At 34.8% G+C, this 17,117-nt stretch overlaps 1 protein-coding gene across 4 annotated transcripts in view; it reads left to right on the plus strand.

Moving 5' to 3' along the window:
* Positions 1-10,580, plus strand: part of SPAST (spastin) — a 51,982-nt gene extending 41,402 nt beyond the window's left edge. For all 4 annotated transcript variants that reach the window (XM_040496454.1, XM_040496453.1, XM_040496450.1 and 1 more), the window contains 5 exons: positions 1,567-1,609; positions 2,782-2,861; positions 4,250-4,320; positions 5,988-6,028; positions 9,168-10,580. In XM_040496454.1, the coding sequence (XP_040352388.1) occupies positions 1,567-1,609; positions 2,782-2,861; positions 4,250-4,320; positions 5,988-6,028; positions 9,168-9,290 (358 nt within the window). In that variant the 3' untranslated portion in view covers positions 9,291-10,580. The remainder of the gene's footprint in view (positions 1-1,566; positions 1,610-2,781; positions 2,862-4,249; positions 4,321-5,987; positions 6,029-9,167) is intronic.
* The last annotated feature ends 6,537 nt before the right edge of the window (positions 10,581-17,117 follow it).

The raw sequence follows: 17,117 nt of genomic DNA on the forward strand, positions 1-17,117 counted from the left end.
TTCTTTGTGCTACCATTGTAACCTCTGTGTCTTTGGTGGTTTTCTTCTTTGCTTTCGTTGCTTTCCGGATCTCTGCAATCCCATTTTTCATCTTCTATTGTCTTATTTCCTTGAGCTTTTGTGTGTCATTGCCTTGAGACACTTATATCTCATTGAGCTCTTGTTTTGTAAAAAACTTTTTTTTTTCATTAAATAATTTTATTTCACAGAAAGTTACTTGGTCACAAATTTAATTTGCTCTATGGCAAAATCTTTTTGTGTATGTTCTCTATATTTATTGTAACCTTTTCCCTCTTTTTTTTTTAGCACTTAAAAGAATAGCCATGTGCTTTTGCCTGTTTGGTTACTATTTTTATTTGAATAAAGGGGAGTTTTCTTGGCAAATCTAGTTTTGGAGTGATACTCTAGGAGAAGAGCTACCGAGCAAGTATCTTGAGTTGTCGTATGAGTAGACTGGACTATCAGGCAGTCTCCCTGAGTCACAATCAAACCGTACCTGATGAAGATTAGTCCACGCAAGACAGTTTGTGATCTTGCCAGACTGATTGATGTTTTCTTACAAAGATGATGTGTCTTTGAGTTTCTTCGTTCAGCCTCACCTGCCTTGCAGTTCCCCTGCTTCTGCCTGACTAGGTTTCACATGATATGCAGAGCCGTTCTTCACATGCTTGTTTAAATATGGGGAGGTTGGCTTTATTCCTCCTGAGTGTGCTCTGTTTCCTTTGGAAAACTCTGTGCTCTGATAGCCGTGTCTGGAACCTCCAGCAACAGATGCTATGTGTACCCTCCTTCGTCGGTATAATTTTCACTGCCCTAGGCAGCCCTTCTTCATACACTCTAGTTGTGTAAATGTTACCTGAGTTTGTTGATAGTGAAGTTTGCATATCTGTTTCTGTGGTCCTTGTTGATTTTAATTGTTTTCCCTTTCAAGAAGACAGTGGAGATCTCTCTATTCTGCTCCTCATATCAGATTTTTTGTTTTAATAGCTCTCATATGTTTGTATTAAAAACATATGAGAACTTGACAATAGTGAATTAAGGAATTTTAAACATTATCTAGAGAGTTTTAAAGAGTAACTCAAGGGGCACCTGGCTGGCTTAGTCGTGTGCCTCTTTATCTTGGGGTTATGAGTTCAAGCCCCACGTTGGGTGTAGAGATTATGTAAAAATAAAGTCTTAAAAAAAAAAAAAGTAACTCAAAATAACTCTTCACTTTAATGACTACTAAAATGCATTCAGATACCTTGAGTATAACACTTAAAACTTTTTTATTGTTGGGGCGCCTGGTGGCTCAATTGGTTGAGTGTCTGACTTCGGCTCGGGTCATGATCTCACAGCTCATGAGTTTAGCGTCGGGCTCTGTACTGACAGCTCAGAGCCTGGAGCCTGCTTCAGATTCTGTGCCTCCCTGCCTCGCTGCCCCTCCCCCAGTCGCATTCTGTCTCTGTCTCAAAAATAAATAAACATTAAAAAAAAAAAACTTTTTTATTGTCATTTGCTGCTTGAGTGGAGTTACCTGTAAATTCAAATGTATGTTTCTGAAGTTGTTTGAATCCTTTTTTTTAGGCGTTTCATCAAACGGGTATATGTGTCTTTGCCAAACGAGGAGGTATGTATCTATGTCTGAATTTTTTTTTTTTTTAACATGGAAACAAGGACTACCATCTTGACAATATTGATCTTCCAGTTATTGGTACAGCCAGATTGGAAATCAGTTTGGCAATTTCTTAAAAAGATAAATGTAAACTTACCATAAGACCCTATAATTCCATGAAAACATGTCTACACAAAGACACATATAAGAATTTTTATAGCAGCATTATAAATAATAGCCAAGAACTGTAAGGAACATTCATCAATTAGACAATGGATAAACAAATATGGTATATGCATTTAATGGAATACTGTTTAGCAATGAAAGGATTGAGATACTTAACACATGCTGTAATATGGAAAAACCTCAACAACATACTAAGTGAAAGATACCAGATGTAAAAGATAACCTATCATATGATTCCATTTATATGAAATATCCAAAAAAGGCAAATTTCTAGAAACAGAGGAAACCGTGGTTTGCAGAGGCTGTGGGTGGGAGTGGGAACTAAGTGTAAATAGGCGTGATTGAACTTTTTGGGGTGTTAGAAATGTTCTAAAAGTGGAGTATGGTATGGTTGCAAAACTATATATTTATTAAAAGTCACTGAATGTGGGGCGCCTGGGTGGCGCAGTCGGTTAAGCGTCCGACTTCAGCCAGGTCACGATCTCGCGGTCCGGGAGTTCGAGCCCCGCGTCAGGCTCTGGGCCGATGGCTCAGAGCCTGGAGCCTGTTTCCGATTCTGTGTCTCCCTCTCTCTCTGCCCCTCCCCCGTTCATGCTCTGTCTCTCTCTGTCCCAAAAATGAATAAACGTTGAAAATAAATAAATAAATAAATGTCACTGAATGTTACACTTAAAATGGTGAGATTAGTGTTATATGAATTCATACCTCGAGAAAAGTGTTTTTTTTTAAATTGTGGTTGTCTAGCTCAGACCTTAACATCCTTGATAGTAGCAGCAGCTAATTCCTTAGTGCTTTATTTGGATTATCTTTAAGTCTCTTAAGAGCTCTCAAAAAATGGTCATTTTAACTCCAATTAACAGACATGAGCGAGGCTCTAAGAACTAGAGTGATTTGTGTGTGATCATTCAGCTCGTAAATGAGGGTCAGGATTTGAATCTAGTTTTTGGATATTTCATTAAGCTAATTCTTGAGACTGATAATTCTTTAATATTTCTTTTTAGACACGACTACTTTTACTTAAAAATCTATTATGTAAACAAGGAAGCCCATTGACCCAAAAAGAACTAGCACAACTTGCTAGGTGAGTAATTTGATTTGGTCTATCTTAAAGTTTTTTCTTTTATAAAGAAGTCTTTTTCTTTTTTGTTTAAAGTAAACTCAAGTGTGAAATGAGTAATTTATTTTTCAGAAAACTGCTCGTCTCATCCTCTGCTTCCTTTGTTTTTTCTTATCTCTCATTGTTAGATATGGTATCTAAATTTAAATTTCTAGATCCTCTACAAGACATGACCTAAATATCTGATAGTAGTACATGCTTTTTATAAATGTATTAAAACTTATAAGTGGTATTAAAATAGTTTAAAAATTTTTAAGACACTTATCTCTGCCAACACCAACACAAATATTCTCATATAAATTTGTTCTTTATATTACACATAATTTTTTTAACTTTTACATCTTCTAAGTGGTGTACTTAAGTAGAAACTGAATATGGGAGGTGCACTTGTTGAATTTTAGTCTCTGAAAAATCTCACAAAGTAATTTAAATATTCAAGAAGTATGTGAATAGCTGGTAATTTTAGTAGATACTCTGAGTCCCAGATAACCTATGAAGAAAGAATAAATTCAATACTTGGAAATAGTGAAGTTCTTCTTTGTTGTTCCAGTAAAGAATTCAGCTAATAATGTTTGATCTCTATAGTTATTTAACATAGTACATGATAAGTAAATGCTTTCTTTTCGTGTTTTATTTTCTTCTTCCCCTTTGCCCTCCCTAGTTCTTAGTTCCCTTTGATAATCTCTTGGCTGCCCAGGACTCTCCACTGTGGCATCCCATTCAGGTGTGCCTCTTTTTGCCAATGTCTTCTACCCCAGACCCGTCCTTTACCTTGTCTGTCCTATATTTAAAGAAATGTACCTTGGACACCTGGCTGGCTCAGTCAGTAGAGCATGCAACTTTTTATCTCAGGGATGTGAGTTCAGGCCCCATGTTAGGTGCAGAGCTTACTTGAAAAATTAAAAAATATATATTCTTAGTTAAAAAAAAGAAAAGGAATCTACCTTGACTGGCAGTGTTCTTTGTCAAGGTAAAGAAACATTCATTTCATTAACTTACTTACAGAGCAATAATTAATGGTTATGTATCAGTTGGCCAGCAATGGCTTATGGCTGTTACCTTTCCAGGGGATGTATTTATAATCTAATGGAGCTTCCTGGACATATAATATGCCTTAATGTAAAGAAATGATTCTTATGATGAAAATTTGAGACATTCATTCTAAGGAGCCTTGCCTGCCATAGATGGTTTTCTTTGTTTTCAGCAAGTGGGCCTTTCTGTGCCCTTAAAATCAAAGTGTGTAGCTGTCTGCTTGATGACAGAGGCAAACTAGATTTTACACTCTTTCTACATGGAGGATTTTAAATCTGCAAAGATGAGAATCATTTGCTCTTTCTTCTTCCCATTCTCAGAATGACCGATGGATATTCAGGAAGTGATCTAACAGCTTTGGCAAAAGATGCAGCACTGGGTCCTATCCGAGGTATGTGTACAGAGCTTGAGACATTTAGACCTATTTATTAGACCACTTTCGAAGTTTAAGAAGCCCTATTGAGAGGTGTTTTTTAAGTAGTAGTAGGAAAGCATTGAAGCTGCTAGAAAACTTGATATGAAGTAGTTTCTTTTTCTTGTTTGTTCTTTTTAATTTTTTTTTAATGTTTATTCTTGAGAGCGAGAGAGAGGGAGACAGCACAAGGCGGGGGAGGGGCAGAGAGAGAGAGGGAGATACAGACTCCAGAGCAGGCTCTGAGCGCTGAGCTGTCAGCCCAGAGCTCAATGTAGGACTTGAACTCATGAACTGGGAGATCGTGACCCAAGCCGAAGTCAAGACACTTAACCACTGAGCCACCTTGGTGCCCCGGTATGAAGTAGTTTCTAGACTGAGTGTTCACAAACTTTTCAGTGAAGGGCCTGATAAATATTTTAGGCTTGTGGGACCACATAGGCTCTCCATTGCATATTCTTTTTGTTTTTTGTTTGTTTTTATAAAAAAACAAAAACGTGAAACCATTCTCAGCTCACAGACCATACAAAGACAGTCCATGGGTCAGTAGACCATGACCCCTATTATAAACAACAGGTTTCAGTTGTTTTTTTTTTTAATTAAAAAATTTTTTATTGAAATATAGTTAATATACAAGATTATATTCGTTTCAGGTGTACAACATAGTGATTAGACAGCTCTGTACGTTAAGGAGTGCTCACCATGATAAATTACCATCTGTCATATGTTTCACTTCTTGATAGTAGGTAGCCAGCAGAAAACCCAAAGGAAAAGAAAACATTTTTAAGCAAGCAAAAAGAAATAAAGGGAAAATGTTCTTTTCTGGTTTTGGGCTTTTTTCAACTTGAGTAATCTGATTAGCACTTGAAATTAAAGTGTGTAAGAGAAGTTTTTACTTGTATTATTATTTGTTATCTTTTGAGGAATTGCTTTGTGTTGATTCCTATTTGTTGATTCTGAAATACCATTCTGATACCACTTTAGACTAGATATTCTCAGCTGCTTTTCCACCGGCGGCATGGGCATTGGATGGGTGATGCTCTTAACTATGCACTCAGATTGCTGGCTGTGGTAATAAAATAGAACATGGAACATACAGCTTCTAGAACACATCTCCTGCAGTGAGACAGCGTACTGACTCGGAATTGCTGCTTTGGAGCAAAATAAGTATAACCTTGAGAATATATTTTGAGATTCTGGCAAAGCATTCTAGTCAAACTCTTACTGCCAGCGGTACAAAATCTTGTTCAGATAGTGGACTCAAAACAGTAGCTAATATATAAACCATTTGTATTTTTTCCAGAATGTTTTAGCTATTAATTCTGAAGCAGACAAAAGCTGTTGGCTTTAAAAAAAATAACCTAAAGCCTTTGTAAACAACAAGTTGAATCTTTTAAGTTCAATCTCAAATTGGTAAAATTTATGACTCCTAGGCAATATGCAAAGAAATTGAATGCCTCCCAGTTACTCCTAAGAAGGAATGTTATTCTAAGCATTTATAAATTGTGCTTAATGTTTTGTGTCTTCCTTTTAATACAAATAATTTATATCAAACATGTACTTTTAGATCATTTTACTTGGTTTTGCTTTTCAGCAATTTAAACTTACAGACCTTTTTTTTAAAGTGGCTGTCTTCTATTTTACAGAACTGAAACCAGAACAAGTAAAGAATATGTCTGCCAGTGAGGTATACTGTTCTATAATTTTCTTTGCTCTGGTTCTCTATATTGTAAGACTGCTCTTTTGTCTGGATTTTTGTCTGTGATTTGGTTAGAAGCTAGAAAAAGTTCTTTGTTTCATTTCAAAATCTAGAGGCATATCAAATTACAGTCTCTTAAAATGTTCTTTGGTAATGGACAAAAAATATTGTACATGGTCATTAAGTCATTTTCTATCAAATCATGTTATGTAACTACTAAACAGAAGAAAATCATAGAAAACTTGAGGATTTTACTCTTTGTAACAAGTTAATCCCTTCATATTCTATTAGTTTTTCAGTGTTTGTTTTCCTCCTTATAAAAACAATACCAATGTAATGTGATTCATTACAGTTTCTTAGTGTGATAGGCCCTCTTATGAGATGCTAACGCATTTCTTTTTTTTTTTTTTTTTTTTAATGTTTATTTCGGAGAGAGAGAGAGACACAGAGTGCTAGTGGGGGAGGGTCAGAGAGGGAGGGAGACACAGAATCCGAAGCAGGCTCCAGACTCTGAACTGTCAGCACAGATCCCATCGTGGGGCTCGAACCCACCTGAGCCGAAGTCTGACGCTTAACCAACTGACCCACCCAGGCACCCCCATACTACATTGTTTTTTATTAGTACTGGTGTTGAATTAGACTATTCTAATGGCAAGAGCCTGAAAATACACGTATTTTTAAAATACCATGAATTCGTTCTGATGGAGTACATTTATTCCAGTATCACAGCATAATATCTACTTGAATTTTAATCCCATACTTAAAAATATAACTTTATCCACTATTTTAAAAATATATATGAACCTTATATAAAAATCTTTTTAATGTTTATTCATTTTTGAGAGAGAGAGAGACACAGAGTGCGAGTGGGGGAGGGTCAGAGAGAGAAGGAGACACAGAATCTGAAGCAGGCTCCGGGCTCTGAGCTGTCAGCCCAGAATCCAAGGCAGGGCTCGAACCCACCAATGGTGAGATCACACCTGAGCCGAAGTTGGACACCTAACCGACTGAGCCATCCAGGTGCCCCATATGAACCTTATTTTAAACTAAATGTTAGGAACACTAAAATTAAATATGAAACTACTGAATGAATTACAAGAAATAACATTACGGTACCTTTTGTGACCTTGTTATAAGTTTTGGTTCTGTATGTTTTATCCAGTTTATTTTTAATCTGATGGTTTTAGTATTAAATATTTGGTAGACTTTTAGCTGTTAGTTCCAGACTTATGAGTTAATATATATAGCATGCTTAAAGCAGACTGGCACTTACATAGTATCCTAGTATTCACAGTATCCATACGGAGACTTAGTTGTGTGTAATGTGTGGATACTATGTATCCATATGTAAGTGTCCATAGATTTAAAAATACATAAATACTTAATAATGGCATTTTGATATAGAAATTAAGGAAATCTATTTTATCAGTCACATTTATGAGTTGAGAGGAAAACAAGTAATTTGGTTTTTAAAATTGTATACTAGAATTTTGTAATTTTTTAAGTTTTATTTTTTTAAAGTTTACTCATTTATTTTGAGAGAGAGAGGGCACACATGTGAGTGAACATGAGTGGGGAGGGTCAGAGAGAGAGGGGGAGAGAGAGAATCCCAACCAGGCTTTGCACTGTCAGTGTAGAGCCCCACACGGGGCTTGATTTCACAAACTGGGAGATATGACCTGAGCCAAAATCAAGAGTCGGACACTTAACCGACTGAGCCACCCAGGTGCCCTAAGTATACTAGAATTTTATTTAGTACAACTTTAATAACTAACTGTATTGTCAGGTACTGGTTTGTATACACACATTTAGGTGAGATGAACTCCATTTGACTTTTATAGTTTATAAGAATAGAAACAAATAATTGTATTGGAATTCTTTGTTTTTAAAAGTTAATGCTAAAAATTTGGGGTTATAAATTCAGGGTATAATATACTTTGTTTTTAAAGCGCACAGTTTGTATCCAGCTTAACTTTATTATTTCATTATTTTGTTAAGACATCTTTGCTATTTATTTTTCTCTTTCTGAAATTAGCTACCATTTGCTTTTTCCTGTTGTATACATTTGTCTCTTACTAACTTCAAAATATCATATATAAATTCCATATGTATATGTACACCATACTTTACAGTTCAATTAGAATTTCGTCAAAACCTTTAAAACCTTAATTTCTATAATAAATTTTATTCAGGAATATCATAGGTGATACATTTATCATCCTTCCGCACTTTGGCCTTTAGGAAGAGTCAGTGTGTGTTTTATAGCTAAATAAGAAAACATGTAGGGCTCATATAGTGATTATGTGGTAACAATATATCCTTTTACTTTTTGACTAAGATTAGGCTACAAGTTACAAATGTGGGTGATTTTCTCAATCTGTGCACATCAAGATATCAGAGCGTGCGTGAAGTATTTAGGTTGGGTTTTATAAGAGTCATAAAAAGAATATATATAAATATCCAGTTGACATTTTGTCTCAGATTCTCCTTTAACTTCTTTTTGGGCAAAATACACATGTATATACTACTGACAATTTTTAAAAATGGGTCGTTTCGTGCCAAGCTCCTTTTGGGTTTTAAAAATCTCTCCGTAGATACAGATACATGTTAACTCAGCATTGTTTTGGTCTACATTCTCATAGCCCATTAAAAAGGTCAGAAAATGAGACAAGAAATGTAAAAAGCAATATTGCCTTAAAGTCTCATGTGCTTCTTGTAAACCCTCTTTCCCTTTTCAATAAACATAGCATGAATTTAGCTAGTGAGTGAAACTTGAGAATTCTGAAGGGTGGGATGTGATTCTTTTTTCTGCCTGTTTATATTTTGTCACATTTTGTATAATGAGTGTTTTCTCTTTTTATAATGGGAAGATACTATGATTTAAAATGCTAATGCCTAAGAAGCTAAACACATATGTTAGTATAGCATTTTTGTAAGATTTCTTACATAGCAAACTTGCCTACCCTATAATAGTTAAAATAAGATGATTGGCGTGATTTTCTAAGAATATATTTATATAGATTTATAACATTAATAAGCAATAGCATCATTACTTCAGTCCATCTTTGGGTTAACTACTGTGTGCATATTCATCATCTGTATCGTCATGTGTTTTTTTAAAATCTAGATGAGAAATATTCGATTATCTGACTTCACTGAATCCTTGAAAAAGATAAAACGCAGTGTGAGCCCTCAAACCTTAGAAGCATACATACGTTGGAACAAGGACTTTGGCGATACCACTGTTTAAGGAAAGACCTTCATAAGCCTGCAGAACGTTTTTGCTTTCGAAGAGAGTAACACACCATCTTCGTCGAATAGTTATCAGCTACAGAAATTCAGCCTAAGTTTACAGGACTTTTCAGAGTCTTACAATTACTTGTGCACCCCAGCAGATGAACCATACAACAAATTTAAATAAAATATTCAATGCAAATGGAGTATTTTGTTGAAGGCCTTCTTGCCTATGTTGCTAGTTATCCCAATGGGCACTGTAAGTTAGAGCACAACAAAAACTGATTCTGGTCTTCTTTACCAATATAATCATAATGTAAATAATAATTTGTATATTGTGTTGCAGATGAAAGTATTCCAGAGACAGTGAATGGTAGAAGACACAAGCGCCTTTGGTTGTTTGTCTTCTGATGTCTTTTCTTAAAATAGTAATTTTTCTATTTTCCTTTCCTACTGTTGTCTTTACTACAGATTAGAATACCAAACACTCTAAGTTACTTTTTTTTCTTCCCTCTTTACAAATCCAGTGTGCCAAATGAAACTTCTTCCTATGTAACAGTAAAAGGAAAAAGTGTTTTGAAGGTTTTGTTTTTTTTTTTTTCCATCAATCTACAGTCAGGATACAATTGCATTTTCTCCTTTCTGTTACCTTGCTGCCAATTTAGAAAGCCATTTGTTGATAGCAACAAAGCAAATCTAGTAAAATAGAAAAGGAGAAGGTTAGAAGGTTTGAGTCACTCTGTCATACAACGTGTAGATCAATCCTCGTGTGACCTGCAGTATTTTTTTCTAATATATTTGTCAGAAATCTATTGTAGACTGTTAATTTATTCCTAATGGAGTTTATTTTCTGCTAGAGTTATTCTAATATTTAAGAAGGCCAATTTTAACTGCCGTAAAAGTGGTTCCTGTGTGAGAGAAGGGAAGTACTGAGAGCTAAGACGTTTCTAATTTATTGCTCATTGCTTTCTTACTGTTTACAGGATAATTATAAGCCAGTGGATCTACCATCTTTTATTCCTAATAATGATTAATCCCTTCAATGAAACTTTAAAAATTACTGAATTTTTATACATTTGCGTACATTTTATAGGTTTCTTGTGCTCACTTTGTTAACTAAAAAGTTAGTCTGTTAATCTGCCTTTTGTTCCCCCCAAAATGTACAGTAATTCCGTTTCTTGTTTGTATAAGTATGCCTGGATTTTATTATAAAACTGTCATTGTAGGAAGTAGTGACTCATATCATGGCTTTTTAAATACTGTAATAAAGGCAAATGGATATTTGCCCTTAGTTTACTGGTTAAAAGTTTGTTTACAGAAATTTTCTTTCGTGCTTTTATGTAAGATGTCATGGGTGGAAAGAATAATTTTATAGTAGTAAAGATTTTTTCATTTAGGAGAAACACCTTTGGTTTTGAAAGAATACATTAAAAACTTGCCCTGGCTAGATAAGAATTTTATAATGAAAACATACATTCTTCTTAAATTTCCTCTTGTTCCTGTCAAGGATTTATGTAAATATAGAAGATGTATCATTTCTTAAGATAATATGCTATTTGTAGCTGTAATTTAAATGTCTCTTCTAATCATGACCTTAGAACTCCCTAGGTAACAGAAGTGAGGCTTGGGATAAATAGAAAAAAAAATTTTTTTTAAGCCAGAACCATGCCTGTTTTCAGTCATATGTTCTATCTTTTTAAGGTCTCAAACATTAAAGCATCAATTATAAAATCTTGATATTAAAAGATGATGCAATATACATACCTGATGACAAGAATTGGGAATATCCAAAGTTAAGACATTTTCAATAAAGCTCATAAAATTTCACTTTGTATTTTCATTTAAATAAAGGATTAGCATTATTCATATGTGAATAACTGTTCAGTCATATTAAAGATCTGTGTGCTTCAAGCCCAGCTTTTAAAATATAATCTTTAAAATTATGATTCTACCTGCAGTAATTTAATGTAGCTCACTATTTTTATTGGAATAATTTTTATGTAACAAAGATTTCAAATATTAAAAGGTAGACAAGTTAATATTGTCATAAACACTAAGAATTATATTATTGTATGAATAACCATACAGTATAGAAATTATTTTACTTCCCTGACTAAAGTCTGAAGTTGAGCTTAGAGCTAGAGACCTACTTTCTATGACTTACTATGACCAAGTTTTATTTTAAGCGTTTTTTTTTTTTTTTTTCATAGAAGGATCATGAAAATAAGATAATGATCTAATAGGAGGTGTAAGGGATCGGTCTGGTCATTTTCGATAAAGATAGAAGTTGTCGAGACTTTCTGAATTAATATTAGATTGTGACCTTTTGGGTTCTGCATTGAGCTCTGTGTCATATTAACGTCATGAAAGGTAATGCTTTAAAACATTTAGCTTTGGTGTGCTCAGGTTAACATGGCAGAGTTTTATAAACTACATTAAAACTTACTGATGTACAGGACTTTGAGCTAGGGGAAAAAGCAGTACTGTCTTTCCAGATAACTTAAGGGTAAAAGCTTATTCTTTTTTATTTTTTTTAATGTTTTTATTTATTTTTGAGAGACAGAGTGCAAGTGGGGGAGGGGCAGAGAGCAAGGGAGACCCAGAATCTGAAACAGGCTCTAGGCTCTGGGCTGTCAGCACAGAGCCCAATGCAGGGCTCAAACCCACAAACTGCAAGATCATGATCTAAGCTGAGCCAAAGTCGGACGCCCAACTGACTGAGCCAGCCAGGCAACCCAGGTAAAAGCGTATTCTAAGTCAGTCTACCCACTGAGGTTATTCGATTTCTGACTGTGCTTTGTGCTTGGGAAGAAGTGGAGGAAAAGCAGCTACTAGCATTCCAATGTAAGTAAATATGCAGCAGTCTTTGTTTATAGGCTAGAATTCTTTATATTTTGTACAAAAATGAATTCTTTAAAAAAATTTTTTTTAACGTTTATTTTTGAGACAGAGAGAGACAGAGCATGAACGGGGGAGGGGCAGAGAGAGGGAGACACAGAATCTGAAGCAGGTTCCAGGCTCTGAGCAGTCAGCACAGAGCCTGACGCGGGGCTCGAACTCACGGACCATGAGATCATGACCTGAGCCGAAGTTGGCCGCTTAACCGACTGAGCCACCCAGGTGCCCCAGAAAATGAATTCTTTTGGTAGAATGAGCCTTTTACAGGTTGGTTTTTGACCCTTAAGTCAAAGGATTTTCCTTGAAATGCTTCAAATTTTAATTTGGTCTTTTGTATTTTTCTTCAGAAAAAAAAATGAATTAGGTTCAGCTGCATAAAGTGGGTTTTTATCCTAATGGAGTGGAAATAAATGATAAATTTTATTTTGCCTTTAACTTGTTTATTTGAAATGTGAGGTTTCAGAGGTTGCAGTCTAGCAGTAGCTTGTATTGGACTAACTCTTGCCAATAATTATAAACTGAATATGAAAAGCAATAATTAGAAGACTCTAGAGAGCAAGCAGAAATAGGCAGAAATTGCACAAAATCATGTACTAGAAGAGATCCACATTAACTAGCTTTTGCCCCAAGGGCAATTTCCAGTTTGTGCACTGTGCTTAGAAATAGACTTCAAGTAGAATGTAATAGTCTTTCTGGGCTGAGGGGACATTTGGGGCTTGTAGAACAGCTGGAAATTAGGAGAGAAATCTTGGAAGAGAATTTCAGAACTATAAGCCCTAGAATATGCCTACAAATTTCTTTCAAATCCTTAGTGAACTCCAAAATTGTACCTGTGCAGTATAATAGTCAAACCTAGCAGAAAGCAATAGTTGAAGTCTAACGAACTGTAGAGAAGAAGTAGCTGCCAGGGGAATACAAAGTTCGAAATTTCCACTAAGAGACGTTTAGTAAGTATTTTGGGTTTCCCATTGAAATCCAAAAAGGATCATAATAAGGAGAAAGCACAGCATCCTAGACCTAAGGGCCATACTTTTGTTAGGACTATGGGCAAAATGATAAACTCACTGTAACAAAGTTTAAAATAAAGCTTTCACAGCATCAAGATTATCCATTGGTAATTTAACAGCTAGCCAGAAGAAAACACATTTTAGAAGAAAATAAAATCCAGAGTCCTCACAACATATCCACAAAGTCCAGTACACAATAAAAAATTAATCATACAAAGAAAAAAATCCATAATCAATATAAAATATGTAGAAGCAAATGCAGAGATGACCCACAGGTTGGAATTAACACAGTTATTTTAAAACAGTTTTAATACTTCTTATAGAATAGGGAAAAGAGATGGATGAACAGATTAGGATTTTCAGTGGAGAAATAGAAGTTAAAAACCAAACGGAAAGTCTGGTAATGAAAAGTAAAAATCTGAAATGAAATCTATAGTATCTGAAATAAATTTCACTGGATGGGCTTCAGAGTAAACTGGACACAGCAGAAGGAAGACCCCCAGAAGACAAGCCAATATAATTACAAATTCAAGCACAGAGGAAGAAAAAAAAGAAATAGCAAAGGTTTGATACCTGTGGGACAATATCAATCTTTTTGTTTTACTTTATTTTTAATTCATGTGTCATTTTTGTTTTACATATTTTTATTTAAATTCTAGTTATTTAACATATAGTGTAATATTGGTTTCAGGAGTAGGGGAAAATATCAGTCTAATTTACCTCTGGTTTGAGGACCGAAAAGTAGAGGAGAGGAAGAGAATGGGGCAAAAGAAACATTTGAAGCAGTCATACCTAAAGTTGCCCTCGATTTGTTGAAAGACATCAACTTACAGATACCAAAAGTTCAGTGAACCCCAAGAAGAATAAATACAACAAAGATCATATCTGGATACATCAGATTGCAGAAAATAAAAAAAGCAAAAATATTTTATAAGCAGCCAAGGAGAGGAAATGATATTACATTCAAACCATCATTGACCGCAGAATATAGACTAACCAAAATGCTTAACCGACGGAGCCACCCAGGCGCCCCTAGACTAACCAAAATGATACATGGACAAGACAGGGCATGTCCTCACGGAGGCCCAGGATAACCAAGGCACAATTTGACAAGTCACTTTTTCAACAATTGATTGCCAGTCTAATGGAACTTCCAATTGTTAGGTCTTAGAACTGGCTAGGATTGAATTGAAGGTTTAGCAGGTTTATACTCCACATCTGTTTCCTTTGGAACAGTCCCTTATACATTAAATAATATGTGAACAAAACACATGCAACGAGACTTTATAATACAGATAATAGCAAAAGAGCTGGAAGGAGAATAAGGTTAACAGCAAAAATATTTTCAAAATAAAAAGCCTGATGACATTTTATACAAAGATCTAGGTCTAATTACAAAATAGTATACCTCCAAACTAAAAGGACTAGTTACTCAAATAACCCGTTTCTGTGTTTCCTACTTTGTTCAGTGTTTTTCCAAGTAGGAGTGTTGGATTTGTCAAATGCTTTTTCTGCATCTATTGAGATGATCATGTGATTATCTGTCCTTTATTATTATGGCATATCACACTGATTTTCATATGTTGAACCAACTTTTCATTCCTGTGATAATTCCCACTCATTCCTGGTATATGATTCATTTTATATGTTGGTGGATTCATTTTGCTATTTTGTTGAGGTTTTCTGCATCCATATTCACACAGAATGTTGGTCTGTAGTTTTCTTGTCTTTGTCTAGTTCTGGTATCAAGGGTAACTCTGGCTTTGTAGAAGGAACTGGAGAGTGTTCCCTCTTATTTTGGGGGAAGAGTTTGTGAATGGTTGGTGCTAATTCTTTAAATATTTGGTAGAATTCACCAGTAAAACCATCTTTGCCTGAGCTTTTCTTTGTGTAAAGTTTTTTTTCTTTAATTATAAATTCAATATTGTGTTAAATGTCAATTGAATTTTCTATTTTTTCTTGAGTCTGTTTCATACATTTGTGTCTTTATAGAAATTAGTCCATTTCATCTAGGTTATCTAATTTGTTGGCATACAGTTGTTTATAATATTCCCTTATTCTATTTCTGCAAAACCAGTAGTAAAATGTCTTCTTTCTTTCCTGATTTTTATTAATTTGAGTCTTCTCCTTTTCTTGGTCAGTCTAGGTAAAGCTATGCCAATTTCATTGATCTTTTCAAAGAACCAATTTTTGGTTTTGTTTAGTTTTTTATTTTTCTATTCTCTACTTATGTATTTCCTCTCCAAGCTTTATTAGTTACTTCCTTTTGTTTGCTTTGGTTTGCACTTACTATGATGGAAAGTTAGTTTATTGATGTGAGATCTTACCTCTTTTTAAAATATAGGCATTTATAGCTATAAATTTCCACCTACAGCTTTTCCTATATCCAGTACATTTTGTATGTTGAATTTTCATTTTCATTCAGGTCAGTGTGTTTTCAAAGTTCTCTTGAGATTTTTTCTTTGACCTACTGACTTAAAGACTATGTTTTTTAAAATTTCCACAAGATGTGAAAATCCCAAATTTCCTGTAGTTTTGGATTTTTAATTTCATTCCAGTATGTCTGGAGAACATATTTTCTATTTTAATCCTTTTAAATTTTTTGAAAAATGTTTTATGACCTAACATATGTACTATCCTGGAAAATGCTTCAGATGCACCTGAGAAGAATGTGTATTCTGCTGTTACTGGATGGTGTATTCTAGAGATATATTAGGTCTAATAGGTATGTAGTATTGCTCAAGTCTTCTGTTTCATTGTTGATCTCCTGTATAGTTCTTACTATGATTTTATACCCAATTCCCTGTAGTATATCTTCTTTTTTAAAATAGCTTGAGAGACTTCTTTATGCTACATTTACACCCTGTTATACTCATCACTGAGGAATTATGTACGTTAAGGCACATACCTATGATTGAATTTTTTAAGGCCAGTAATACAAAATTCTGGAAAAATTAAGATACAAGAGAAAGAAAAGTCAGAATACATCCTTACACAAAACAGTACAATATGTACTGTTTGATTCCAATTTTGTTTTTAAAAAGACTATAAAGAAACTTCAAAAATCAATGATTTGCTCTGTGTAAATGAAGCAATAATGTCCTAACCTGTCTTCCTGCTTCTAATCTTGTCCAGGAGTAGTTAGCACAGAGAAACAGGTAAGGCTTAGAACTAAGTTCTAGCCTACACAATTCCAGCTTTGTTAGTAAGTGTGTGACCTTGGCACACAATTTTCCAAGCAGGGATTAAAATAGTATCTGTATCAAATGGCTGTTATGAGGATTAAATGAGCTAATACATGTTAAACGCTTAGAATGGTGCCTACCACATTAAGTGCTTAGTAAATGTTTGCTCTTATCATCCACCTCCAGTCCAGTCTCCATATCACAGTGTAAAGGTCACTCCCTTGTTAAAACCCTCCACCAGCTTCCTGTTTAAGCAAAAAACAACAATCCCCTTACCCCTAAATTAGAAATTCCTGCTTCATCTGACCCATTTACCATTTAGATCTCTTCATTTCTTCCCCTCAAGCACAAAGCTCCAGACATACTGTCTTCTTTCAGTTCTTGAAACACTCCTGCTTGTTTTTGACTTAGGCACACGGCTTCTTTATCCTGCCTTGAGTAATCTTCGCAGAAAGACTTTTGTCTTTCAGAAGTCAAATTTTATTTCCTTTCTCTGACTACTATAAATGAGCTACTCAATCACACTTTGTAGCATGATTCATAATTTCCTTGTTTCAAGCCGGCTCAACCAGGACTGAACCCATGACCTGGAGATCAAGACCTGAGATGAGATCAAGAGTCAGATACCCAAGCAATTGTAGGACTCAGGCTCTACCCCACCTCACCTCATAACTCTATTTTTACATGACACTATCAATATATTAAACATTGTTTTCTCCCTACTTGTTTTGTGTCTTACTAGTATATAATTTT

The sequence above is a fragment of the Herpailurus yagouaroundi genome, unplaced genomic scaffold (assembly GCF_014898765.1).
Source record: "Herpailurus yagouaroundi ecotype Mexico unplaced genomic scaffold, PumYag 188, whole genome shotgun sequence".
Lineage (NCBI taxonomy): Eukaryota > Metazoa > Chordata > Mammalia > Carnivora > Felidae > Herpailurus > Herpailurus yagouaroundi.